Source organism: Peromyscus eremicus, chromosome 2 (genome assembly GCF_949786415.1).
Source record: "Peromyscus eremicus chromosome 2, PerEre_H2_v1, whole genome shotgun sequence".
NCBI lineage: Eukaryota > Metazoa > Chordata > Mammalia > Rodentia > Cricetidae > Peromyscus > Peromyscus eremicus.
Genome location: NC_081417.1, coordinates 147,793,361 through 147,819,014, shown reverse-complemented (window position 1 = coordinate 147,819,014; position 25,654 = coordinate 147,793,361). Strand labels below are relative to the sequence as shown.

General features: G+C 51.5%; 1 protein-coding gene across 1 annotated transcript in view; it reads left to right on the top strand.

Moving 5' to 3' along the window:
- The first annotated feature begins 15,224 nt into the window (after nt 1-15,224).
- The window catches only part of Ephb2 (EPH receptor B2), a 123,593-nt gene continuing 113,163 nt past the window's right edge, over nt 15,225-25,654 (top strand). The window contains exons 1-2 of the mRNA XM_059255214.1: nt 15,225-15,284; nt 18,485-19,169. Coding sequence (XP_059111197.1) covers nt 15,228-15,284; nt 18,485-19,169 — 742 coding nt within the window. The 5' untranslated portion in view covers nt 15,225-15,227. The remainder of the gene's footprint in view (nt 15,285-18,484; nt 19,170-25,654) is intronic.

The following is a 25,654-nucleotide window of genomic DNA, read 5'->3' as shown; positions in this document are numbered from 1 at the left end:
TGTCTAGCTCAGTGAGGGAAGACTTCCCGAGGACGACATAATAGGCTGAGTCTTCAAGGCTGATTCAGAATTTTCCCGGGGAAAGTGGTAAACATGCTGGGCAGGGTAAGCAGCATGGGCAGGCACAAGGAGGCCAGAAGGGGGCCTGCTATGTAGAAGTAACCTGAGACCTCTTACGTGGCTTTCCTGCAATAACCCCAGCTTTCTAGGCAAGGTAGTGGCGGGAATAGCTGAGCAGAACAGTGGAGTGGGCTTCAGTGTTGGAGGGGGCACCCTGGGAATTGGGCCAGAGTGCCGTTAGGAGAGGCGTAAATGTCACACTAGTCTTGGTTGCCTGGTAAGGAAACATGTTTTCCTACTATCAGCAGCTTTCAGTTTCCCGGTACCGGGTGCAGCTTTGAAGAGCATCTCGAAATTTTCTGCCTCCCCCAGGGAGCCCCCTCTACCTTCATGCAAATGCGTCTCCAGCGCAGTCATGACATTTCCTTTGTCAAACTTCACCAGAAGCCAGGAAAGCTCTCCACAGTGGCAGGGTCATGGCCTCTCACGCACCCCTCTGACAGTTCCACAGAGGCCACAAAAGCATCCACAGATATGGTGGACAGATGAGATATCCTTATCCCCCCTTACTCCCTCTGCCTGGCAGCAGCCTCCTGCCTCTGGATCAGACCATGCCTGCTTCCCACGCTCTGTGCCGCCGTGCCCAGGCCTGGAACCCACCCTTCCAGTCCCTACCATCTGCTCTAACCATCCCCTGAGACTGTCACAGAAAAGGCTCCTTGGAACAGTGAGAGGAGGTCTGATCACATAATCCAGAAACTAAAATCAATCTCCCTTACCAACTAGGGGGATCTCAGTCTACTAAGTGAGCCCCAATTTGCTTATCTGTAAAACAGGGACCATGACATAGGCTTTGAGGGGTTTAAAGAGGCTTAGATGAATTCTGCATGTTGCCCACAGATAGTAGGTGCTCAGTAAACAGTAGCCATGGTGATGGAGATGCTGGGAGTAGGGTGGTCTCTTCCCCACAGCTGGGCTCGGGAGACCCCTACTCCCATGTCTTGTCACTCAAAGCCCTCTTCATTTCAAGCCCAGAGTCTTCCCAAGCTCTCTCTGCCATCATTAGCCCTCTGTGGCCCAGCCATGTCACCACCACCACCTTGTTCTAGAAACTCGTGGGGCTGAGTCTGTGCCTGGCATTTCCCCTCTGACCGGTATCACTGCTACGTTGAAATGAACAGTAACTGGTGATGGAGACTCAGAGGCTCCTTGTGATGAGACATAACTGAGCAGTTCTCTCGAGAAACTAGCATGCAGGACTTCTTGCAGAGCTGGTGGGCCTCACCACCTGACATGCTGGAGCAATTGGCAAGAGAGCAGGTGTCAGGGGTGAAGGTCACATGAGTAGAAATGTTCCCTTGGAGGTATCTTATCAATGCACCCATGCTTTGGATGGGCCTGGGGCCTCCCTGCAGCAGGGAGCCGTGACGGAGGCGGAGTGGGGGGCGCTTCCATGAGGTGCAGTAGGCCCCAGGCATGTCCTGTTCTTACATGAACCAGGCTATCTGGAGGCAGATAGAAGCCAGACCCAAAGGCAGCAGGGCAGAACCGGATGGCAGTCCGAACAAGGGGCAGAGGCTAAGGATGGGCCGTGGAGTGTGGAAGGTCCTTGAGAAATTGAGGATGAGAACCATAAGGAGTTTAGAGTTTGTCCCAGATCAGCTGGTGTTTGAAGGATGGTGCTTATTTTTGTTGTTGTTGTTATTATTATTATTATTATTATCCTCCAGTACTTAATACTGGCTTGGCACACAGTAGACTTTTGACAAATGCAGGCTGGCTGGATAGAAGGAGTGGAAAGTAGATGTGTGTGGGTGTGTAAATGAATGATGAGAATGGAAGAATGGAGAGATGAATGGGGAGAGAAAGAGAAGGAGGAGAAGAGATGGATTCAGAGGGATACACTAAGTGAGAGGCTGAATGTGTGGGTAGGTGAGTAAATGGAGTGAGAGGGTGGGCGGGTGAACGTCAAGACAGCAGAATGTGTTCATAAAGGGTTACCTGGACTGGGCGGTTCAGTGGATGCGTATGAGAATGGGTGGGTGCTCTGCTGGATAAGTGAATGGGTGGGTGGACAGGCATGTAAATGGATGCGTGTGCCGGTGGTGGGTGGAAGTTAGGGGACTTTCTCGATGACTGCAAGGATCAGATGATTGGAAAGACAGATGGATATGTGTGTGGGGGTCACTGGTGAATGAATGATCGAAACTAAATCCTGACGTGGCTAAATGCCCGACACGTTGCCCAGAAGCAGAGGGGTGCTCCCGGTTCTGAGGTTTGAGTTAATTGCCCTTCACTGGGGGAAACCAGGGCCAATTAGGCAAATAGACCCAGCTCCAGCAGGCTCTACAGCAGGCTTGCTAATTGACTTCAACCTCACAGGCCTGGCGTGGACTTCACAGTGGCCTGTGTCATATTGATTTGTAATTTACACTCCGCTCACATCCAGAGGATTTGAGGCGACTTACACGATTAAGCCTGCATGCAGCAGGACAGTTAGATATTAAGTGAGACAGCCATGAGGCCACAGAGCATGGAGGATAAAGAGTTACTGGTATGCCTCGGGGCTCTGTGGCTTTCTAGCTGTGTGGTATTAGGTGGGTTTCATAACTTCTCTGAAGCTGTTTTGTGGGAAGGAAGGAGTGGGGAAAGTGATGGGGAATGGATGCCCACTTGGATACTACTACAGGAGCAGCGGGTGGGCGGGTGAATAGGCGGTAGATTATTGGGTGAACAGAATGATAGACAGATGGGTGTTGGTGGGTGGATAGGCAAGTGGGGACAATACTAATTCCACCTCATAGGACATTTTGAGCATGTGTGACAGTTCAGTTCAGTGGTGGGCATGAAGTAAGGGCTCTGAATTAGGTAGTCAACTTTCTGTATCTAACAGCTCCACATCTGTGGATCCAACCAACTGTGCATCAGAAACATTCTAAAACAACTTTGTGTCTAGTGGCTAGGGATGCATCTCAGTTGGTAGAGTGCTTGCTTAGCAGGCACAAAGCCCTGCCTGCCTTCCATCCCCAGCGCTGCAGGAAATGGAGTGTGGTGGTGCACGCCTCTGATCCCAGCATTGGGGAGGTAGAGGCAGGAGGATCAGGCGTTTGGGGTCATCCTCAGCTGTAGGGTTAGAGGCCAGACTGGGCTGCATGAAGCCTGCCGTTAAAAAAAAAAAAGAAAAAAAAATCACTTCTGAACTAATCACATACAGACTGTTTTCTTTGCTCTGGCTCCCCAACAATGAGGTATATAACGGTTTCAACAGCCTTCACATTGTCTTCCATATTGTAAATGTAGAGATGACCTCAGGTTCCTGGGAGGAGCCGGTGGGTTCTCTGCAGCCAGCCGCTTTACCGTTGGATAGAAGGGACTCTGGCACCTGAGATATGGGTACCTGTGGATTCCTGGAACCCAGCCCCTCAGCTGCGCAGTGGTTCAGCTGTCTTTATAACCTGTGAGTGTGTCTGCTGGGAGGGTAGGGTGACCCGGGATGAACTACTGCTGCCTGGGAGGCCCGGATGATGGAATAGAGGTAAGGCAGCTTTCACAGTGAGGCTGGGTGACTGTAACATCGCCAGCCTCAGCCCTGCCTGCCAGCGGCTTGCAGTCCATTTTAGAGGCTAGTAAGAAAAAAGCTGTCTCAGGGCTGGGTGACACCCCCCGTGATCAGGGGAACCCTGCGTTCCGGCTCATCAGTGGTGGCATCTCAGAGGAGGTGACATTTGAAGTAGATAGAAAACCATGAGTTTAAGTGCTCTGTACAGGCCAGGAGGGCTAGGATCATCTCAGGGGAAACTACGGGGTCTTCACTGCAAATAGAAGCTGTATCCAGGGGGAGGGGCAGAGGGGAGGTGAAAATCATTTTACTTTTTGTTTGTGTTGTCTTTTGGATTTGTTTTTGAGACAGGGTCTCACTATGGAGACCTGGGTGGCCTAGAACTCTATGTAGACCAGGCTGGCCTCAAACTCTTAGAAATCTGCCTGCCTCTGCCTCCTGAGTGCTAACAATGTGTGTGTCAGAGGGCAACTTGGAGGAGTCGGTTCTCTCCCTCCATCATGTGAGGTTCTGGGAACCAAAATCAGGTGGTCAGGCTTGGTGGCAAGCACCTTTACCTGCTGAGCCATTTTGCTGGCCCAACAAAATATTTTAATATTTAGTAACTACCTCATGTAAATGGCTGAGGCCTGGAGTTACCAAGTAACTCTCCATTTAGGCTTTGATCTTGAAACGACCATGAAGACTAACAGTTCTCCCCACAAGGAGTCGGTCACCTTAAGATCTCCAGATGGAGCAGTAACGGACTCAGTAGGTGCAGAGTAATGCCCCCTGCTGAGATGTTAGAATAATCTAGATGTGTGAATTCATTTCAGCCAAAGTGTTGGGAAAAGCTCCAAAGCCATAGGCTGGGATTTAGTTTCTGACTTGCTGTGTGATCCTGGACAAGTCACCTGCCATCTCAGAGTTTAAGTTTCCTCTATGAAACCAGGCTAGTAAAGTCGTCCCTGGGGCTGTTGTGGGAACGAAAGGAACTCTTAATATGTCCAGGCCATGGGTCCCTGCCTCCCTTCCTTCCCTTCCTCAGCAAGCCCTGGTATTCATTTACCGCCCACCCCGCCCCCAGCAACCCCGTCCCAGACCCCCATCCATCATCCTGTCCTTGGCGGAGGTTAAGTGGGTCCCTAAGCAGCGAATCCAAACTCCCCCAAAGCTTGGGCTGCACAATGCGGCCCGCTGTTAGCGAGTAGCCTGGCTGGCCCGCCGGATTGGGTTTCAGCCAGGGCAGCCGGCGCTGGCGGATGCCCAGGCCAGCAGCAGGCAGGCTGGGGACATGTGCAGGAGCTGGCGTCACAGGGACTCCTCCGCCCGGGCCTGAGAAAACACAAGCATGCTCCAGGCAGGCAAGGGCCAGGAGCGGCGTGACAGGGAAGAGTACAGAGTGCTGCATAAGGATTTTACATTAGCGGGGTCCCCTTTCCGTGAGCCCAAGGGCCAAGCCGGCAAAGCCGGGAAAACAGCGCGATGCCTGCTGGCAGGTTTCACACTAGGAAATCAGAACCTTCCAGGAGCTGGCTCAGGGTTTCTCCAGCATCGTCCCCCAACTGGCCTTACCCTTGGCCAACAACCCTCCCACTCTCAACACAGAGGAGAGGTCTCTGGAAGGCTGGGCAGGCTGACCTGTGTTCAGATCCCAGCTTGGCCTCTTTCTGGCCATGTGACAGTAGACCGGTCTCTGGGACTCTCTGGATTCAGTCTTCTGATTTCTATCATGGGAGATGACAGTGCCAGCTTCCAGAGTGTGTGAGAGCCTGGAACTGAGGGTTCTGGTGGAGGGAATAATTCCCTATCCTATTTGTGAAGCTACGTGGCCTGGTGGCTTCTGGGATTGGACCCCAGAAGGCCAAATTTTGTCTTGCCTCTTGTCAGCCTTGTAGGATTCCTTGGTCTCTCTGTGCCTCAGTTTCTCCAGAAGTGTGCTCTGGGGTAACAGTGAGAGGATACTAATGAAGTAACTGCTAGAGGTAGCCTCCTCAGGCATTAGCTAGCCACCTTTCCCGTGGATTCTGCATGTTACTCAATGCCAGCCAGCCTGCCAGGGTCCCCATGGGACATGTACTGCCCTGTGCATCAGTAGCTGGGAGCCAGAACACTCTTCCCATGGCCCAAATGAAGGATCATGCTATGGGTCCCTCATGAGGCTGAAGCCGGAGGGTCCTGTTTGAAGATAACCCAGCTCTATATCAAGTTCATAGCCATATTGGGACCCATAGCATGATCCTGTCTCAAAAAGAAGGTCTGAAAACAGACAGACTTTGCACCCAGCATACCCTCAGTTCCTCAAAGCCATGAGGGATGTAGAGCAAGGCTTTCTTCAGCCCCATTTTATAGATGAGAAAAATCAAGGCTCAGAGAAGAGACCAGCCCATGAGTGGTTCTTGGCATCCTCTTGGAATTCTTCATTTGGGCCATGGGAAGAGTGTTCTGGCTCCCAGCTACTGATGCTTATGCCCGGCTCCTGACTAGGCTGTGCAAGGCCATCCAGGCCTAGATTCAAGTCACCTCAGCCAACCAATGCAGGCAGGTACAGCAGGAGCTATAGGCAGGGCACAGGGCAGTACATGTCCCATGGGGACCCTGGCAGGCTGGCTGGCTGACTAACTGGGCTGTGGGGAGCTGGAGCAAAGGCCCTTGGGTACAGCTACCAGGCGACCTCTCATCTTCAGCCTCAAGCCCCTGCCACAGCTGGATCCCGACCCTGACTTCCTTTCCTATACCAGGGTTGGTCTGTTACCTAGTGGTTCTCAGGACAGGCCATATGACTACCCTCTCCAGGCATCCTCCATGGCTCCCTGGTGCCTATGGATAAGATCCCAAGTCCTCAGGCCTGCATCCAAGGCCCTTTACATTCCAGCTTCTTCATACATGGCTCCCCCTGCAGCGATGTGTAGCCCTGAGCCCACTGCAAGCTGGACGTCTATCTCACCGGTATTCAGAGTGGCCCAGGGCTGTCCCACCTGTGACTCCGTTGTGCAGAGCCCTCTCCGCCCAGCCCAGTTGCTGCTTCCTCTGAGATGTCTTTCCTGATTCCGTATCCAGAGCTGATTTTCTCACGTGTGACCCAGTTTTCCAGCCTGGACCAACCACTCCCGCTGCTTCTCTCTGCCGTGAGTTCATCTGTCGGGCACGAGTCTGGGTGCTCTTTGAGGCAGGGACCCGTGGGTCGGTCTCTGCATCGAAGACCTTGGCACAGGCTGAAGGAATCAATGTTCACTGAATGACTGTGACTACCCCAGCCAGAGGGGGAGCAGCCAAGGACAGCTGCCAGGAAGAAGGAGAAGGAGCCAAGCTAACAGAGCAGGAAGGGCCACGCATTCCAGGGAGAACATTCTGGAAAAGTCAAGTCATCAAGTCTCCGAGAAGTGTAGTGTCTTCTGCAAGCAGGGTAACTGGACCCTTGAGAGTGGAAAAGGCCTGTGGGATAGCTAGCTAACCTGAATGGCAGGGGCGTGGGGTGTGTTTATTGCCAGGCGAGTGTCTGTGGGACACTGTGGGGTGTTAGGGTCGGTGACAGGATGTGGGCTTTAGTTTGGTCACCTAGCTGCCCTGTACAGATTCAGTGTATCCACCAGTGCCAGGCTGTCAGTGCTGGGACTATAGTGAAGAGGCGGGCATCGCCCACACTCAAAATGAGGGCTCCAAGAGAGCTGGGGATGTGGCTTAACGGGGAGAGTGCTTGCCTAGCATACACCAAGTCCTGGTTTCAATCCTTAGCACCACATAAAACTAGGTATGATGGCCCTTGTCTGCAGTCCCAGCACTTGGGAGGTAGAGACAGAAGGGTCAGAACACAGGGCTACATAGTGAGTTTAAACAATGAGGACTCCAGGAGACATCACATCACTAAAGTTAACAATGATCCATTTTGCAGATGTGAAAAGGGAGGTCCAGAGAGGAGAGACCACTTCCTTGTAGTCACACTAGAAAGTGCTGGAGCCAGGGATCTATCTGGGCCATCTGGGCCTCCTCCCCCCTCCTGCCCACTGAGATGGAGAGAATGTACACCACCACACACACACACACACACACACACACACACACACACACACACACCGCCCCTGCATTAGTGATTTTTCTTGTTCTGTGTTGTCTCATTTTTGTGGCTACAGCCCTGGCATCTTAGAAATAACACAGATGTGGAGATGAACAGAAGTGTACCCACACATCCTAGTGTGCTTGTTTTTTCATCTCTGACATCAGCTTCCACATCTGTAAAAGTAGGGTCCCAGGGCATGGACCCTGTAAGCTGTCAGGAGCCTGAAATGGCACTAAAAGACTTGGCCAACCTTTAATATACCGTCAGTGCCTAATGAACGCTCCCTCCTCACGTCCTTGGGACTTAACACAGGTTAGTGCAGATGAACAGTGTATGTGGCCCTAGAGGATTCCAGGCCAACCTGGGCTTGGGCAGAGCTGGCGAGGTGGGTTGAGGAGCAGGGGGCATCCATCTACCCCAGCCTGTGAGCAGGGGCCCCGTGCAGCCACCTCCCCTCGGCCTGATGCTAACGACTTCAGTGTGTCTCCCCTTTTAGCTCAAATATTTCTGAAATGCATACTGCTCATTCACACGTAGCCGGAGGGGCCAGCGGGCCTCCCCAGCCTGTGCAATCAGGGCCTCCTGATTGCTTTCTTCTGTGCAGTCTCCAGGAAGCAGAGGGGGTGCGGTACAGCAGGGCCAGGGCCAAAGCCACTCCCGTGGCCCAAACTTTGTTTTCTCCAGAGGAAACACACTCTGGTTCCAGTTTTTGCCTGATGGCTGAGAATTTGTGTGGCCTGACTTTCCTCAGCACTCCGTTGGGGTCTTGGTTGATGTCTTTTTGTTTTTAATGGCTCTTCAGTCAGTCAAGGCCTGGTCACTGGTCTTCCTGGTTACCAGGAGATGTGGGGGCACATGCACAGCCGTGTCAAACAGGGGCTGAGCAGGTGACACCAGCGAGGCAGCTGAGGATGTTGGCTGCTGGGCATGGTCCAGTGCAGGGGCTTGGCAAGCTGCTGCCCTTTAGCAAGCAGCGCTGCTCCAACGCAGGCCCAGCCCTCAGAGAGCCTTTCCCACCAGGGTCACCCAGCTGGCTCCACCTCCACCAGCTCCCATGAGCCAAGTTCCTCCTCTCCTCCTTGGCCTCTGCCTCTGGTGTCCCTCCACCTGGTCCACTGTCATAGTTAGTTTTTGTCAACTTGACACGAACCTAGTCATACTTGGGAAGAGAGAATCTTAGTTGAGGAATGCCTCCATCAGATTGGACTGTGGTCATGTCTGTGGGGACAGTTTTCTTGGTTGCTGATTGATGTGGGAGAGCCCAGCCCGCTGTGGACAGTGCTGTCCCTGGGCTATATGAGAAAGGTAGCTAGCCAAGCCAGTAAGTAGCATTTCTCCATGTTCATACTTAGTTCCTGCCTCTAGGTTCCTGCCTTGAGTTCTTCCTTGGCTTCTCTTGGTGATGGACTGTAACCTGTAAGCCAAGTAAAACCTTTCTTCCACTGAGTTTTCATTATGGTTCCACAAATAACCACACAGAGACTTTATTTTTTTGGTTTTTTTGAGACAGGGTTTCTCTGTGTAGTTTTGGTGCCTGTCCTGGACCCTGCTCTGTAGACTAGGCTGGCCTCAAACTCACAGAGATCCGCCTGGCTCTGCCTCCCGAGTGCTGGGATTAAAGGTGTGCACCAACACCACTTATTATTAATTATAAATGCTTAGCCGATAGCTTAGGCTTGTTACTAATTAGCTCTTATATCTTAAATTTACCCATATTTCTTATCTGTGCTCTACTACATGGCAGTACCTTTCTCAGCATGGCATGTTTATCTCCTGCTTAGTCTGCTGCTGGTTGGCGACTCTGCTCCTCCCTCCCCCCTTTTGCCCGCAAGTCCCGCCTAACCTCTACTTGCCTAGCTATTGGCCAGTCAGCTCTTTTATTAAACCAGTCAGAAGGCGCCTTGGCAAAGACCCATCTTCACAATGTACAAAAAAATTATTCCATAACACATGAGGTTGGTTTTGGACATTGTTTTATCACAGCAACAGAAAGCAAACTGAAACACCACCCCAGCCCACCCAGAATTGGCTGGCTCCCTCCTAACTGGCTCTCAAGCCTCCATCACACTTCTCTTCCTCCAGGAAGCTATCCCTACAACCTGGCACCACCACCCCCCATCCTCCCAAACCTACCTCACATATTCTGAGCTATGGTCCTTGTCACATCCACATGGTGATTAATTATCTGTACCCAGTGACAGCAGTTTCCCTGTATGAGGGATTGCCGTCATCACCGAGCACATGAGGGTGAGGTAGACCGGTGGAACCCAGTGGTCCCCAGAGTGTGCGTAGTGAGGTTGTGTTAGGTGACCCATAGACGGACGTTGGCAATTGTAGTTCTCATATTTAGTTTCCTTCTTCTAACGCCAGTGATACTGATTTTCCATTTATAATAATGAGGTATTTTTTTTCCTCTTTAAAATGCACTTAAGAAAAAAAAATCAATTGGAAAGAAAAAAGTAAATGAATCATAGCAATCCGCGCTCGGGTTGGAGGTGGGAAGGCCAACGTCCTGTCTACGTGACAGGTTCCAACTTGCAAGGCTGATGGTGTGGACTCCAGCAGGTGGGATGAGGGGATGTCCCACATGCCGAGCCCATCCTGGGTCCTGGGAACGTGGCTCCCACCCTTTGGGGATGTACAGGCTGATGAGAGGCGTGGTAAACAAGGGAAGGACTCCTGTGTGTCCTGGGTCCTCTCAACACCCTGAGCTGCAGAGCTGTGGGGTGAGTGGGCTCACTAGGGCTTTGCTGGGAGGTGACCTGACTCGGCTGTCACTGGGGCAGGTGAAGGCCACATAGAGAGGAGAGGCTCAGAAGGAGCCATGCACGTGAGGAGTTGTGCGTAAGACTGTGCCACATAGCCTGTGCTCCAGTGCGGGCCAGCAAAGACTTAGGAACTTGCAGGTGGCCCATCTACCCCACAGACGGCTCGTCTGTGGGTAGTTCTGAAATGGTAACGTATCGTGTACCTCTTGGCATTGTGCAGATATGAGTGAGCTTTTGGCTATTTTGTTTTCAATGTTCTTTTTTCATTGCCTTTATTTGTCTTGTACGTGAGAGGGTGTGTGTGCCATCACCCACATGTGGAGGTCAGGGGACAACTTTTGGAAACTGGTTATCTTCTTCTACTATGTGGGTCCCTGGGATTAAATTCAAGGTTTGACACTTGGTAGCAAGTACCCTAACCACTGAGCAATCTCCCATGCCTGTTGTTTTGAAAGAAACATCGTCTCCAGTAGCTCAGGCTAGCCTGGAACTCATTATGTAGGTGAGGATGACCTTGAACTCCTGATCTGCCCGAATGCTGGGATTAAGGCATGCTCATGACCCTGCCTGGCTTCTGGGTCTTCATGGGGTCTCAGTGAACTTCAGCTTGCTCTCCCTTTGCAGATTTTGGGATTAGAGAGCTGTCTGGGGTACTGTGAGAGGAAGTGCTGGGGAAAGAATTTAGGGTTGTTTTCCTGAGCCCACCCAGTTGCCTGAGGCAAGAACTATGATTTCCAGATTTCCAGGGTATGGAACCTGACTTCTCTGACAGATCTGAATAGAACAAAGGAAGCTGGGATGCCCCAGGGAAGCAGCCTCAGATGGAGCAGGAAGGGCTCCTTGGAGGTTGTGGCTGTCCAGTGAGGTCTGATGCTTGTGAGATGTTGGCAAGCCTTGGCGTCTCTGCGAGCAGGAAAGCTAGGCAGACTGCTCTGGAGGCCTCTGGACCCCCCTGAGCTTTATCTAAGAGGCCAGCTCGTGAGTGGTGAGTGGTGAGTGTGCATGGCACTACATGGGCCTGGGAGCCCCATGCTACACCCAAGGTAGCAGTCAGCGCTTAGTCCTTGAGGGCCTATGGTGTATGGGCTCTGGCTGACAGGTTCCCCTCGTGCTTACCCCCTGTCCACACCCAGAAGGAATTCAGGTGAGGAAAACGGAGCTTTGAAAGACTCAAGTTTAATAGGGTTTGGTTCCACATGCTGATAATCCCAGCTCTTCCGGAACCCAAGACAGGAGGATTTCAAGTTCAAGGCCAGCCTGGGAAACTATCACAAAACCTTTTAAAATACAAAAAGGCTAGGAATATAGCTTAGTGGTGGAATGTTTGCCTAGTATGTGCAAAGCCCTGGGTTCGGAGAAAGGGGGGGGGGGGAGAGAGAGAGAGAGAGAGAGAGAGAGAGAGAGAGAGAGAGAGAGAGAGAGAGAGAGAGAACAAAATTTCAAGGCTAGTCAGCACAAGAGGAAACCTGTGTTAAAATTGAGGTCTCAGCCAAGCACGGTGTTATATACCTCCATTACTAGTACTCCATAGTCAGAGGCAAGAGGATTGCTGCAAATTCTAGGCCAGCCTGGATGATATAGTGAGTTCGCTTTCTTTCTTTCTTTCTTTCTTTCTTTCTTTCTTTCTTTCTTTCTTTCTTTCTTCCTTCCTTCCTTCCTTCCTTCCTTCCTTTCCTTCTTTCTTTCTTTCTTTCTCTCTCTCTCTCTCTCTCTCTCTCTCTCTCTCTCTCTCTCTCAGATATTACATTAAAAATTTTTATGCATGTAGTGTGCATGTGCTATACATACATGCACACGTGCCATGGTACGTATGTGAGAGTCAAGGACAGCTTGTGGGAGTCAGTTTTCTCTTTCTATTGAGTGGGTCCTGGGGCTCCAACTCAGATCATCAGGCTTGGTGGCATTTTCCCAATGGAGTCTTCTTGCCAGTCCCATACTGAGTTCTAATTCAGCCAGGGTGAGTTCCTGTCACACAAAAAAACTAAACAACAAGTCAAGGTCCCTGCCCTGCTTTCTTCCCTTTGCACAGGCAAAAGGTAGAAGGGGGTGTTAGAATTAAAAGGCCAAGGTGGATTTCGGGGAGAACAGCCCTGTGCCCCCTCTAGCCAAAGCCCAAGGGGGTCACAGTTTCCAGAAAGCTTGTTTAAGGCAAAGCCAGGTGAGGGAAGAGCAGGGTCAGGGCTCCACTTGTGTCCTGCCTGCACCTTCCACTCCCATTTGATTCTTTCCTGGAAAGCGGTCGCCCTCTTGTTTATTCTTCTAGCAGTTTCCCACCCCACTTGGCCAGTGGGATGGGAGGAGAACAGTGTCCAGGGCTTCTGGGGAGCCACATTTAAGCCCTGACTTTTACAGTCTGCCTTGTGGAGTGTCATTCGTACCCCCTGGGTTCGAGTTTCCATCGTCACTTCCAGCCCCTCCTCCCGCTAAGTCGTAGAATCTTCTAGTACTTTTTCCTTGGGGGTCAGGCCAGGAATCTAGCCAAGGGGTGGGGCCACCTGCTTGGCGGGCTGGCCTCCCATCCGACCCCACTCTGTCCCAGGAGAGGCTCCCCTCTCCCTGCCCCCAGCAGCTGCTTGCAGGGTCCAGGCTGAGAGCCCAGCTTGGCGCGTCTCTGGCTGAGTCCGATGAGAGAAAACAGGTTAAAAGTTCAGCCCTTGTTCTCTCCAGGAAGAAGAATCTGTAGCATTCGAGTGTGAAAAGGAACCTTCTTTCAGCTCCAGAGCTACACAATGGAACTTCCCCCCAATTTGCCATCAAAAGGATGCCCTTGGCACTGGCTCCCACTGTCCCTGGCACCCTCCCCCCCCCATGGCCCCCTCTCAAGCGCAAGAGGACACAGTGACCACAAACTCGAGCCCCAGGCGGTCATGAGGCTCTTCTGCAGCCTCTCTTGTCAGCTCAGAGGTCTGGCGGGGGTCACCTCCTCCCAGACACTCCTCCCTTTTCCCACCCTCTATCGCCACCACCCGCCATAGTTCACACCCTCATGGCCTCCCATTTGGACCTTCTCTGCAGCCTGGACACTCTCCTGGCCCTGGTGCATCTAGCGCAGACCAAATGACTAGTTGTGTCAAGTGCCTGGAAATGTAGATGGTGGGAGGCAAGACACCTGTGTGTCCCAGTCCTTCACTAGCTCTTGAATAGTCTCCCACAGCTCCAGATGCCCTCTTCCCAAAATGAGGCTACTAGGCAAGACCAGGCAAGCACCTCAAATGGTCTGTTTTTCATTTCCTGGAACTCTATGGAGGAAGTGATTAGTGGCCACAGAGTGTAGAGATTGATTAGTGATGCCTGCAGGGGATACAGAGATGGCCACCTAATGGTGGTACTGAATAATGATGCCTGAACTGGGCCCAACATTGGAGTAGGGTAGTGTGTCTCCTATTGTAGGTGGTGTGGAGCTGTGAGCGTCTCTATATCTCTCTGCCAATTCCCTCATAGTCATTTATATTCATACTCATCTCCATCTCCAGTCTATGAACTGCTCCATAGTAGGGTGTTTTTTTAAAAAATAAATATTTATTATGAGTATGTGTGTATATATGCACATGCATGATGGGGCTAATCCATGACCCTACAGGCATGTTAGAGGGCAATTTTGTGGCGTTGGCTCTCTGCTTCCACTTTTATGTGGGTTCTAGAGATTGAACTCCCTTCATTTAACCAGCGCCTTTACCTGCTGAGCCAGCCATCTCACTGGCCTCCTGCAAATGAGTCATTGCTTTCTCTCTTGCAGTACCCAGGCCAGTGCCTGGTGTATAACGGATGTTGAGATGTGTATGTTGAATGAATGCTTGAAAGCATCTGTGTAAATCCATTCAAGATGTGACAATTCAGGTCAGTCTTGACAGCCCTTAGTAGGAAAGGACTAGAAGGGAAGGATACTGACTCTGATCTGCAAGGGCCCGTGGATCTCCTTCACTTTAAGCTGTGTGGCTTTTCCCTCATCAGCTACTGGTTCTGACACTGGTTTGAGTCTCTGGGACCCCATAGAGCAAGTGACAAGCACACTCTGAAGTCTGTTCTTAACTCCCCTCCTCAGGGCTCCATCCTGGGGTGGAGGTGGCTGAACACTGGAGGAGGGACTCCAGGATGAGACATGGTATAAGGGATGACTACTGGAGAAGAGGGAGGGTACCTGTCCTGAGGCCAGTAAGGCAAATGCTGGGTCCGCAGAGGTTGAAGAGGGACCTCCTCCAAGGCTGTCATTCCAGTGTCTGAGAATTTGATATAAACTGAAAAGCAAGTAGATACTTGAATTTTGATGTAAAATTTTGAGGAATTGGTGGTGGACCCTCTGAAACACCTAAGAGAGAGTCCTAGATTAAGATCCTCCACCAGCCCATGTGGTGGTGGCTCATACTTTTAATCCCAGCACTTGGGTGGTAGAGGCAGGTGATCTCTGAGTTCTAGGTCAGCCTGGTCTACAGAGCGAGTTCCAGGACAGCCAGGGCTACACAGAGAAACTCTAAGTAGAAAAAACAAACAACACTCTCCCCCCCAAAAAAGACCCTCCACCAGGAAGGGAGGGGCAAGGTAGTGAGATGTGGTTAGCTGGAGGATGAGGATGACCACAGAGAGAGGGGTGTAACAGAAAAATGGACTCTTAACAGTCGGCTAGGCTTTTGGAGTAAGGGGGAATGTGAAGCTCGAGGCTGGATCTATAGGACAAGCGGTCTGGAGGACTGGAGGAAATGCTGTAAGGAAGAACCTGGAGGGGTGGGATCCCAGGGTCAGCAGAGTAACTGCCAGCGCTGGGAAGTGGGGCGGGCGGTGACTCTTTGCTCTTCCCACAGAAACACTGATGGATTCTACCACGGCGACGGCTGAGCTGGGCTGGATGGTGCATCCCCCATCAGGGGTGAGTTCTGGTCCCTCAAACCCTGCTTGGCTTGCTCCCAGCATGCCTCAGAGTCTACTGATGCCTCACACATCCCCTCACATCCCAGCCCCTTTCCTCTCTTAAGGGCCGAGCCTCTCACATCTCACCCTCCCCATCCCACTCACCCTTGATTGAGTACCCGTTCCCATGACAACATGTGGACACTTTGGCCTTTATCCCATAGAATTCCCCAGGGGAGGCCGAGACGTAGATACTCACACGGTGCCCATTTCAAGAGAGAGAAGTATATGATTCTGTTCTGGGCTAGAGACCACACCAGGGACCTTTTACATGCCATCTCCAATACAGAAACTCAGAGATATAGCCACCTGCCGGGGCCTGGCAACCTCTAATGAAGGGGTTCAGGGTTGATTGATTGTGGTTCAGATTTTGGTGCTTGGGGATCAAACCAAGGACCTCATACAAATATTCTACCACTGAGCTGTACCCCACCTAGGGCTCAGGTTTGTATCAAGGACCAACTCCTCACCACCCCAACTCTGAATCTCCATAGTACAAGGATCCCCTGAGTGTACATCCCTGGGTTCTTTTATGTTTGTTTTGAGAAAGGGTCTCATGTGCTGCAGGCTAGCTGTAAACTAGCTGTGTAACTAAGGATAACATTGACCTTCTGCTCTTCCTGCCACTACTTCCTGGATGTTGTGATTACAGGTGTGCACCACCAGAATCGGTTCCGTTCAGTGCTAGGGATGGAACCCAGGGTGGTGTGCATGCTAGGCAAGCACTCTAGCAGCTGAGCTACATACATCCCCAGCCCTTCCCTGAGTTCTTATCTCATCCCTTGGATAGAGTCTGAGCTCATCTCTGCCCCCAGTATCCTGAGAGAAAGACGAGGATGGGCCTTCCTGTCTCTCCCTAGCATTGTCCCAATTCCACCTGTCAGCTGAGACTGTGGGTAACCTCTTTGCGTTTCTGACTCTGGTTTCTTTACCTGTGAAACAGTGGTCTTCCCCACTGCTACCGAAGGTTTCTCTCAGAGTATGTCATGGGCTGGCCCCTAATAGAGAGTAGCTATAATCATCATCATCATCATAATCATCATCATCATCATCATCGTCACCACCACCACCATCAGTTTTAGTATTCATTCTCCCGTGGTCTCTGGGGAGGCCCTGGACTCTACAGCCCATCCCCCCTTCCCACTCCAGTCTTCCAAGGGGACTCAGCTGCAGCCCTAGGGATCCATACCCACCCCCCTCAGGCCTCGCTCTCAATAGGCAGGGCCCCAGGGTCAGGCTTCTTTCTGTGGCTCTTTCTTGTCACCAATTTTCCATCTGCGAAAACTGCTGGGCCCGCGGCCCCACCCTGCCAGTAATGAGGCCAGGCTGGGCTGCAGGGCCCCCGGACGCAATTATTTGGGGTGTTTGGGCTGCAGGGCCTCCGCATGTTAATTAGAGAGAGGGGAGAAAGGCAGAGCGTTCTAATTAAGTGCTCTAATTAAGTTCTGAGGAAGAGCAGCGGTTGTAACAAGGGGCTGACTTTGTCACATGGTGCCACCAAAAGGAAAAAAAATTAAATGTGATGTAGGGAGCTTCAGAGTCGCCATTGAGGTAGAGGCTGGGCCAGGGAGCTCTGGCTCTGGCTTTCCAATGTACATGCACCTTTCACAGCATGTAGCTCCCTCCAAGTCCTACACAGCATGGTCCTGAAAGAACAGTCACTGACATCTCCATGATCATCCGCCATCCCCATGGTCCCATTTAGCAAATGGGGAACTCAAGGCCCAGAGAGTGGAGAGGAATTGCCCAAGATCATGCAACCTGTTAACAGTACTTATTCTGTCTGAGGCAATATGGACAATCCTGGGAACAGGACCAAGACTCTGTGACTTGAGTCAAGTGGCCTCACCTGTTTGGTCTCATCTCCCTCTTCTGCAAAATGGAGCTCACAGGCTATATGTGAGAATCACGACAAAGAATGAGACACTGTGAAGGCACTAGCCTCAGACCTGACGTGGGTGGGGGGACCAGCCCCACCCCGGGGTGGGGGGCCAGAGAAGCACAGCGGAAGAGAAGGAACCTGCCCTCAGTCAGCATTCCAATCCACTGGGGAGACCAGAACCAGGAGGCTAAGTGTTCCTTGTCCTCAGGGAGAGTCAGTGAGTGCAAACACAGGAAGCTGTGAACAGGTGCTCTAACAGGCCTGGATGTTTGAGAGCTGGGAACACACAGTGGCAGAGTGCTTGTGGAGCATGCACAAGGCCCGCATTCTGTCCTCAGCACCACAGGGGAAAGAAATTAACAAAGGGCACTTGAGAGAGGTACAGAATTGGACAAAGGCCCAGCCATGGAGGTGATCTCAGCCGGAGTCTGCAGAAGTGACTGGGTCTCACACTCTTTCTATCTGCTCATAGGCAATCCAGCCCCTACAGCATGGAGACTTAGAGGGTCTTTTTGGTTAATGATAGCTCAGGAAGGGACTCAGGGAGGTGTCTGAGCACCTTCTCTTGACAGCGGGGGCGGTTAAGACCAGGAGGCATCAGTTCCCAGAGGAGATCTCAGTCGGTGCAAGCCCCCAAGGGAAGCTGCTGTCCTGGGGAAGGACCCCGGCTTCCCTGTCACTCTCGACCAGTAGATGTATGGGCCATCTTCCTCCATCAGATTGGGAGTCTCCAGAGGGCAAAGGCAGCATCTTCCTCACTGACAGGGAACTCTCCAGGGGGCAGAGGCTCTGTCTCCTCCACAAAACAAGTAGTAGTTGTGTGTGTCCCGCACCCTGTCCTCCCAGTGCCTCTGACCCCTCCCTACCCCACCGTGCATGAAGTTGCCTTCTTGTATCAGAAAGTTCTCCTTCCTTGCAGACCCCTTCCAAGTCCCTGCCAGCTGGACCCTCCTGAGCCCGAGGTCTCTGGTCCTTTGTCAGATTAGTGAACTCCTGACAGAGCCACATATCCCCTGAGAACTAGGGGATAAATGCCAAGGGGAGGGTATGCACCTCTAACCATCAGATTGCCGTGGCACTCATAGACTAGGGAATTCTTTAAGGTCGAGGCTGTGACTCCTCCATCAGATGGAAATGTCTCTCCATCATCAGACTGGAGAGTTTTCCCCAAAACAGGATCCATATTCGCCCCCGCCCCCGCCCCCGCCCCCCTTCAGATGGTGTTTTTGCTGTGGCTGAGCGCCACTTTCCCCATCTGACTAGTGTTTCACCCGCAGTGGGAAGAGGTGAGCGGCTACGATGAGAACATGAACACTATCCGCACATACCAGGTGTGCAATGTCTTTGAGTCAAGCCAGAACAACTGGCTGCGGACCAAATTCATCCGGCGCCGTGGCGCCCACCGCATCCACGTGGAGATGAAGTTCTCAGTGCGTGACTGCAGCAGCATTCCCAGCGTGCCCGGCTCCTGCAAGGAGACCTTCAACCTCTACTACTATGAGGCCGACTTTGACTTAGCCACCAAGACCTTCCCCAACTGGATGGAGAATCCATGGATGAAGGTAGACACCATTGCGGCCGATGAAAGCTTCTCCCAGGTGGACCTGGGTGGCCGCGTCATGAAAATCAACACTGAGGTGCGAAGCTTCGGCCCCGTGTCCCGCAACGGCTTCTACCTGGCCTTCCAGGACTACGGCGGCTGCATGTCCCTCATTGCTGTGCGTGTGTTCTACCGAAAGTGCCCCAGAGTCATCCAGAACGGTGCCGTCTTCCAGGAGACGTTGTCGGGGGCTGAGAGCACTTCACTGGTGGCTGCTCGGGGCAGCTGCATCCCCAATGCTGAAGAAGTGGATGTGCCCATCAAACTGTACTGTAATGGGGACGGCGAATGGCTGGTGCCCATCGGTCGCTGCATGTGCAAGGCAGGCTTCGAAGCTGTGGAGAATGGCACTGTCTGCAGAGGTAAGGGGCAGGGGGGCAGGGCCCTACAGAGGTGTGGTGATAGACTTGGCTCTGGCTGGCAAGGGTGGAGGTCTGGGGTAACACCAAGGCTTTCCGTGGCTGGCTTTCCAAGCTCCCTTAGCTAGCAACTCCTGGACAATGATTTGTGTTCATAGAACAGGTATACATATACAGATGCCCTGAGGAGTAAGAGGATGCAGGGACCTTGTTTTAATTACAGTGTGATTACTCAGGATGGTAAATGGTGCTTTCTCCTTGTTCACTTGTGGAAATGATGGGTTTTATGTTTAAGAAAAGGAGTATGTCCTGATGAATGACTGTTAGATGTTAGCGTCGACTGAGCTTGTTCTGGGTCTGTATAGACCAGACAAGACAATAATGCTTATTTCTCCTCCATGCTACATGGCCATGATGGGTCAGTTTGACATGCCTTCCCCTGGGAGCTGAGTGATGGAGGAGCCACTGTTTAGAGTATTGTCATCACCATAACGGATGGAAGGGGAGAGTGTGGTGGGCTGCAAACAGGTCAAGACGCAGCTACGCGGAACAGCCCACACCTTACAGCTCTGCTGTAAGGCCAGAGTACGTCCATGGTCACTTGCAGTTCAGAGATGGGGACAAGCACTGGCCAACCAGGCCTCACTGTGAACTATTTTTGCCGTGTGTCAGACATGTCTAGGACACAACTCACATGAAAGAGTCGAGGGAAAGTACTGTTTTCCGAGAAGGAAACTGAGGCTCGGGAAGGTCACACGTTATCAGGAGATGAGAATCTCACTCAGGGAACATGGCTCCAAAGCCCGTCCTTGAAACGACTGGGAGTGGCTATTTCATCTAGGGAAGCATGGCCATGAACAGCAGTACGGGCGATGCTTACGTAGGTCAAAGAATCAGGAAGGTGATTTGCAAGCATAAGAAGGTTGCGGGAGGTACCAAAGGTTGGCTAGAAAGCTGCAAAGGCAGTTAAAACCTGCTTCCAGTTGCAGCCCTGCTGCCCCTTATTAGCCCGATGACCTTGGCCAAGTGCAAAGACATCTTTCATAGGGTGGTGTGGAGAGTCGAGAACTTAAGACATATAAAGTGCTTATCATTGATTCTGGCACGGGTAATCCACTAAATGTGATGGTGTGTGCAAAGCTGGCTGAGCTGTGCTCAGTGGTTGTTATACAGGGGACTGGAGCCCACTGTGTCGTTTCCTTTTGTATTTCCCACTGGAATATGAGGTTGGGTTGGGGTGCTGGGATGTCCCAAATGCCAGGCTGAGAGTTTAGACTGTGTAAAGCTAGAGAATGTTTTCCTGGGAGTGGAATTAGGAGCCTCTGATGAAATCCACCCTTTCTAAGTATCTTCTCCAGCCTCTTGATGTCAGTAGGCAGTGGCCTCCCCCCCTTATTTTTTTGTTTTTGTTTTGAGACAGGGTTTCTCTGTGTAGCCCTAACTATCCTGGAACTCACTCTGTAAACCAGGCTGGCCTCGAACTCAGAGATCCACCTGCCTCTGCCTCCTGAGTGCTGGGATTAAAGGCGTGTGCCACCATGCCTAGCTAGGTCATATTTTCTTGATCCTGAAGGAGTGGGTAGGATAGAGGCAAGGTTTGTTAGGGAAGCAGCCACAGCAGTCTCAGAGATGGCTGCTGTGTGTGCTGGGGTGTCACAGTGCTAGGGGACAAAGGCTGTACCTGATGTGTGCTTCCCCAAGACAGTGATGAGAGATATAAAGACAGATCAAAGGAAGGGGTCAAGCTACCTGGAAACTTCCTCTTCCCAGGAAAAGAAATGGGAAAGTTGGGGGGAAGGACCAGTTTTTCGTGGAAGGCAACATATTCTGTTGCAGTTGTTTTTTGTTATGTGTATGGGTGTTTTGCCTGCATGTCTGTCTGTGGACTGCATGTGTGCCCAGTGTCCACAGAGGCCAGAAGGGGGCATCAGATCCTCTAAAATTAGAGTTAGAGTTGCAAACAGCCATGTGGGTGCCGGGAACGGAAACCAGGTCTTCTGCAAGAGCGGCCAGTGCGCTTTACCACGGAGTCATCTCTCCAGCCCCCTGTTGTATTATTTTTTATTTTATTTGTATTTGTTTATTTTTAAGGTACTAAAGTTGAGCCAGGGTCTCAGGTATGCTAGGCAAGCCCTCTGCCACGGAGCTGTATCCTGAGCCCACAGGTCCGGTTTTACAGCCTTGGAAGATGACGGCGGAGATGGGGGGAGGGGTGCCGAATCTGCAAAGCCGAGACCAGCTGCTCACGATGGTTGTTTATTCGTTCATCAAACTCTCCCAGAGCCTGTGTTGTATCAGACCTTGAGCTGAGCCTCAGGTGATACAAGGGGAATGCAGCTTCAGCCCCACCCTCTGGGGCTCACAATTCTTGGAGGGAGCAGATCTGTTATGAACAAAGGCTGGAGACAGAAGCCCGGCTCTTGGTTTCATTGGAACTGCTGATTCTGCTGCACAGCTGGGTACGGGAGGGTACCGGCCATGGCAGGAGGTGTCTCAGAGGCAGTGACATCTGAGCTGAGTCTGGAAAGAGGGATGTGTTGGTTAGGGGACGCAGAACTTCCAAAGGGTGGATCTGCGTGGATAAAGGCCTAAGAACATGAATCAACTGGGCCCATCACAGGACTGGCTGGTCTAGCCAGGACTGAAGAGTCCAGGGGGCATATGGGAGGAACTGTCATCTGAGGATGTGCAGCCAAGGAAATATCTTCATTTATCTATTGCTGCTGAGCAGAATCTCCCAGCACTTAGCAGGTTACAGCTAGTGGTGATCACTAAGTAGTTTCTGAGGGACAGAAGTGGTCCAGGTGTGGCCTCTGGCTGCCGCCATCTAGGGCTTCAGTGTCATCCTGAACTACCCAGGGAGGGGTCTTCTTCTTTGATCCTTCCTGAGGTTGTCACTCAGCCTATCACATGCATACCTAGAGAGAGGACCCAAGACAAAGCTTATATTGTGTGTGTGTGTGTGTGTGTGTGTGTGTGTGTGTGTGTACACTGATTCACATGTGTATGCATGAGTGCCTAGGCTAGAGGACAACTTCATGTATTATCCTCAGAAACATTCACTTCCTTTAAGACAGGATCTCCCACTGGCCTGGAGCTGGTGAATTAGGTTAGACTGTTCAGTCAGTGAGCCCCAGGGATTCTCCTGTCTCTACCTTCCTGCACTAGGATTACAAGTTTGCACCACCAAGCCCAGAATTTTTACACAGGTTCTGGGGATTGAACTCTGATCTTCATGGTTACAGGACAAACACTTGACCAACTGCACCATGTTCCTGCCCCCAAGCATCTCTATGACTCAGTCTTAGAAATACCATCCCATCATCTCTGCCATATTCATTCAAAGTGAGTCCCTGAAATCAGCCTATAGTCCAGCGGATGGTTACAGAAACCCAGGTTTTGAAGGCCTGGAACAGGCTCATATTAGAGCACGTGGCCAGCATGGTGGCCCATGACTTTAATCCCAGCACTCAGGAGGCAGAGGTAGGCAGATCTCTGTGAGTTCATGGCTAGCTTAGTCTACATAGTAATGTCTAGGACAACCATGCTATATATAGAGACCTTGTCTCAAAACAAAACAAAACAAAATATAGAGCATGTGGCCAAAGGCAGGTTCCTGGGATCAAGGTCAAAGTCATAGCTTTCCTTTCAAGCGGTGAAAGTACAGATGAGGGCATGTCCATCCCAGCCCTGGCTGCCTTCTACTCGGAACCAACAGGACACTCAAGACCCAGTCCTGGCCTAGCACATCCTAGGGGCCAACTGGGATATGGCTAACAGTCACAGGTGCCTAGCTGCTGTGTAGCCTGGGAAAGGCACCCAAATGCGGCGGTGCATTAGGATGCCCACTGTGGCTCACAGTGGAGTGATGAGCCAGTGTTCCCTCATTCTTTACTTTAAGGGTTGTTGGCTTTTCTTGTGGACCAGACCCCGCTGGCAAATTGGTGAGAACACAGGTGTCTAGATATGGCTCCAGTCTCTCCCCAGGCCTGGTCACGTGGCTCTGAGGCAAGCAGCCTTGATGATGCTGTCCTAAGACTATTAGCTCAGACAAGTAGGGGGCTAGCACAGCTTGACCAGAGCATACTGGGGCTGCTGAAGGCTGAGGAGATGAGCACAAACGTAGCCTTACCTCCACCCCAAGAGCTCCAATCAGCTGAACATGATCTGATGGGGGGAAAACTCTCCCCGTTTTTCTTAATATTGATTTGAAGGGATAAGGCTGGATGCTGTCCCTGGCAGGTAGGCAGTAGGTGGGTTCTTAGGAGGTGTGGACAATGCCCCAATGTGTAGATGGTACCCAACAAAGGGAATCTAATACTCTATGTAGTAAGTGACTTGTAAAACTAAGGGATAAATGGGTTCTCTCTGATCCACTTTCCCTGGAGCCTCTTGTATGCAGAGCATAGCGGGGAAGCCAGCCATTCTACCATCAGGCATTGCGTGCTCTCAGTATACCATATAGCCCTTCAGCAAACAGAGGCGGGTTGAGTGCCTCTTGTGGGTCATGTGCAGAAGGGAGCCACCAGATCTCAACAGTGTTTAGACCCCTGCCACATCTTTCCAGGTCTTACTCTGCAGAGGTAGTTGGGAGAAGAGCCAAGGGAGAGGTTAATGAATAGATAAACTAGTCACAGTCTGGAATGAGGGCAGAGGAGATCCCAGATGATGGCAGAGATCCACAAAGTCCCTGCCTTCCAGAAGAAAGGTTTCTTGGAAAAGATGTCATTTGAGCAGCCGGAGGCGTTCCCAAGAGGACCCAGGAAGACCACCCCAAATTGAGGATACCAGAGAAACCCCGATGGCAGTGATTGGGGACGGGATGAGGCTCAGTTGGTAGGGTACTTAGTGTGCACCAAGTCCTGGCTTGGGTTCCCAGCACTGATCATGAGGGGCACACCTTGGATTCCAGCACTGATTATGGGAGGGTACACATCTCAGATTCCAGCACTCAGGAGGAGCAGGCAGGCGGATCTCTGTGTGTTTGAGGCCAGCCTGGTCTACAGAGTGAGTTTCACAGAGGAGCAGCATGCAGAGTGTAGTCCTGCCTGAGATGACCTCTACCCAGGAGGGTACCTTGAGCCACCGAGAGGAAGGCATCCTTTCTGCCCCAGGATCTCAGAGGACTTCCAGGAGGAAGTAATGCTGGCATTGGCTTGAGGCAGTAGTGAGTGGCTGAGAGGAGAGAGTGGAGGTGACTGTGTGAATAAAACCCCCAAAGTGTGGCACTACAGGGTGATAGATTGCTCTGCCAGATGGGCTAGGGGCCAAAGCATGGTTTAATTCTCTTAATGCCACTGCAGGCTGGCAGGCTGGTGTGTCCAGCCTTGGTGACACACTGTTGCCATCTACAAAGTTAAACTGTGCAATTAAGTTAATTTAAAAAGACCCTCAAAGGATTGTGTGATGGTTTAAGTAAGTTTATTATTTTGTGTTCAGCCACATTCACGGCTATCCTGGGGCACATGTGGTCTGTGGGCCTCAGGTTAGATACACTTCAGATGTTGTCTCTTCCTGATTTGTTGAGTGCTAGATGTGGGTTCCCTGCTACATACATCTATCAGGTGGGGACCCCTTCACAAAAGCCCTTAACCCCTCCCATACCCCAGGATTCCACCCTGGGGGTCCCTAGCAGATCTGCTGAGGCTGCAGGTGTTTTCTGTGGTTCCCACCCAAAGCTGTGGGCCCGTCTCTTTGATTATAAAGTGCCCTGCCTTGGGTTTCTCTGGATTGCCTTGTCTCCCTGCTTCCCGTTGCCTCCCCTTCCCCACCTCAGCCCCTTTCCCGCTTGGATTTCTAGCCTTGCTGTGTTTGGGAGCTTTGTCCTCCTCTCTTCCATGGACAGTAGGTCTCTGGCAGACCCTGTAGTGAATGGGGTGGCTGCCAGCCTGTGAGGATGCTGATTGGCTGGCTCCAGCCAGGACTCCTGATTAGTAGAGAGGTTTTGCCCACCCTGCCCAGCCCTGCTCCTCCCAGACCCTATTCTCTCCTGGACCTGGGCTTTAGAGGCCTTCTTTCAAACTTCCTGCTGCCTGGGTGACCTTAGGCAAGCCCCTGATCTGTTTTCTCTCCTGCAGAGCTGGCTCACAGAAGGGCTCTTGTGGTACAGAGCCAGTGCTCAGCAGTTTGAGGATCTGTATAACTAGGGACGTTTTTATAAACGTTGTCTTGGGTGTGTGTTGATATTTTTTGATTTTGAGGAAACAATAACTTTCTGCTTTATCACAGAAGCGCTTGAAGTTGTTTGTAGGATCTTAGAAATTACTGATAAACAAAGAGGAGAAAATTAAATTTTCCCATGATCTATCACTAGGGAGGGCCCTTCCTAACAGACTGGAGGAGAGCCTTCCAGACATATGGACAGGTATGTACACATTGTAAATATACGTAGCCCAGGCTAGCCTCAAACTCACAATCATCCTACTTCAGCCTCTAGGGTGTTAATATTACAGGTATATGCCACCAAACTCATATCATTAATACTTAAT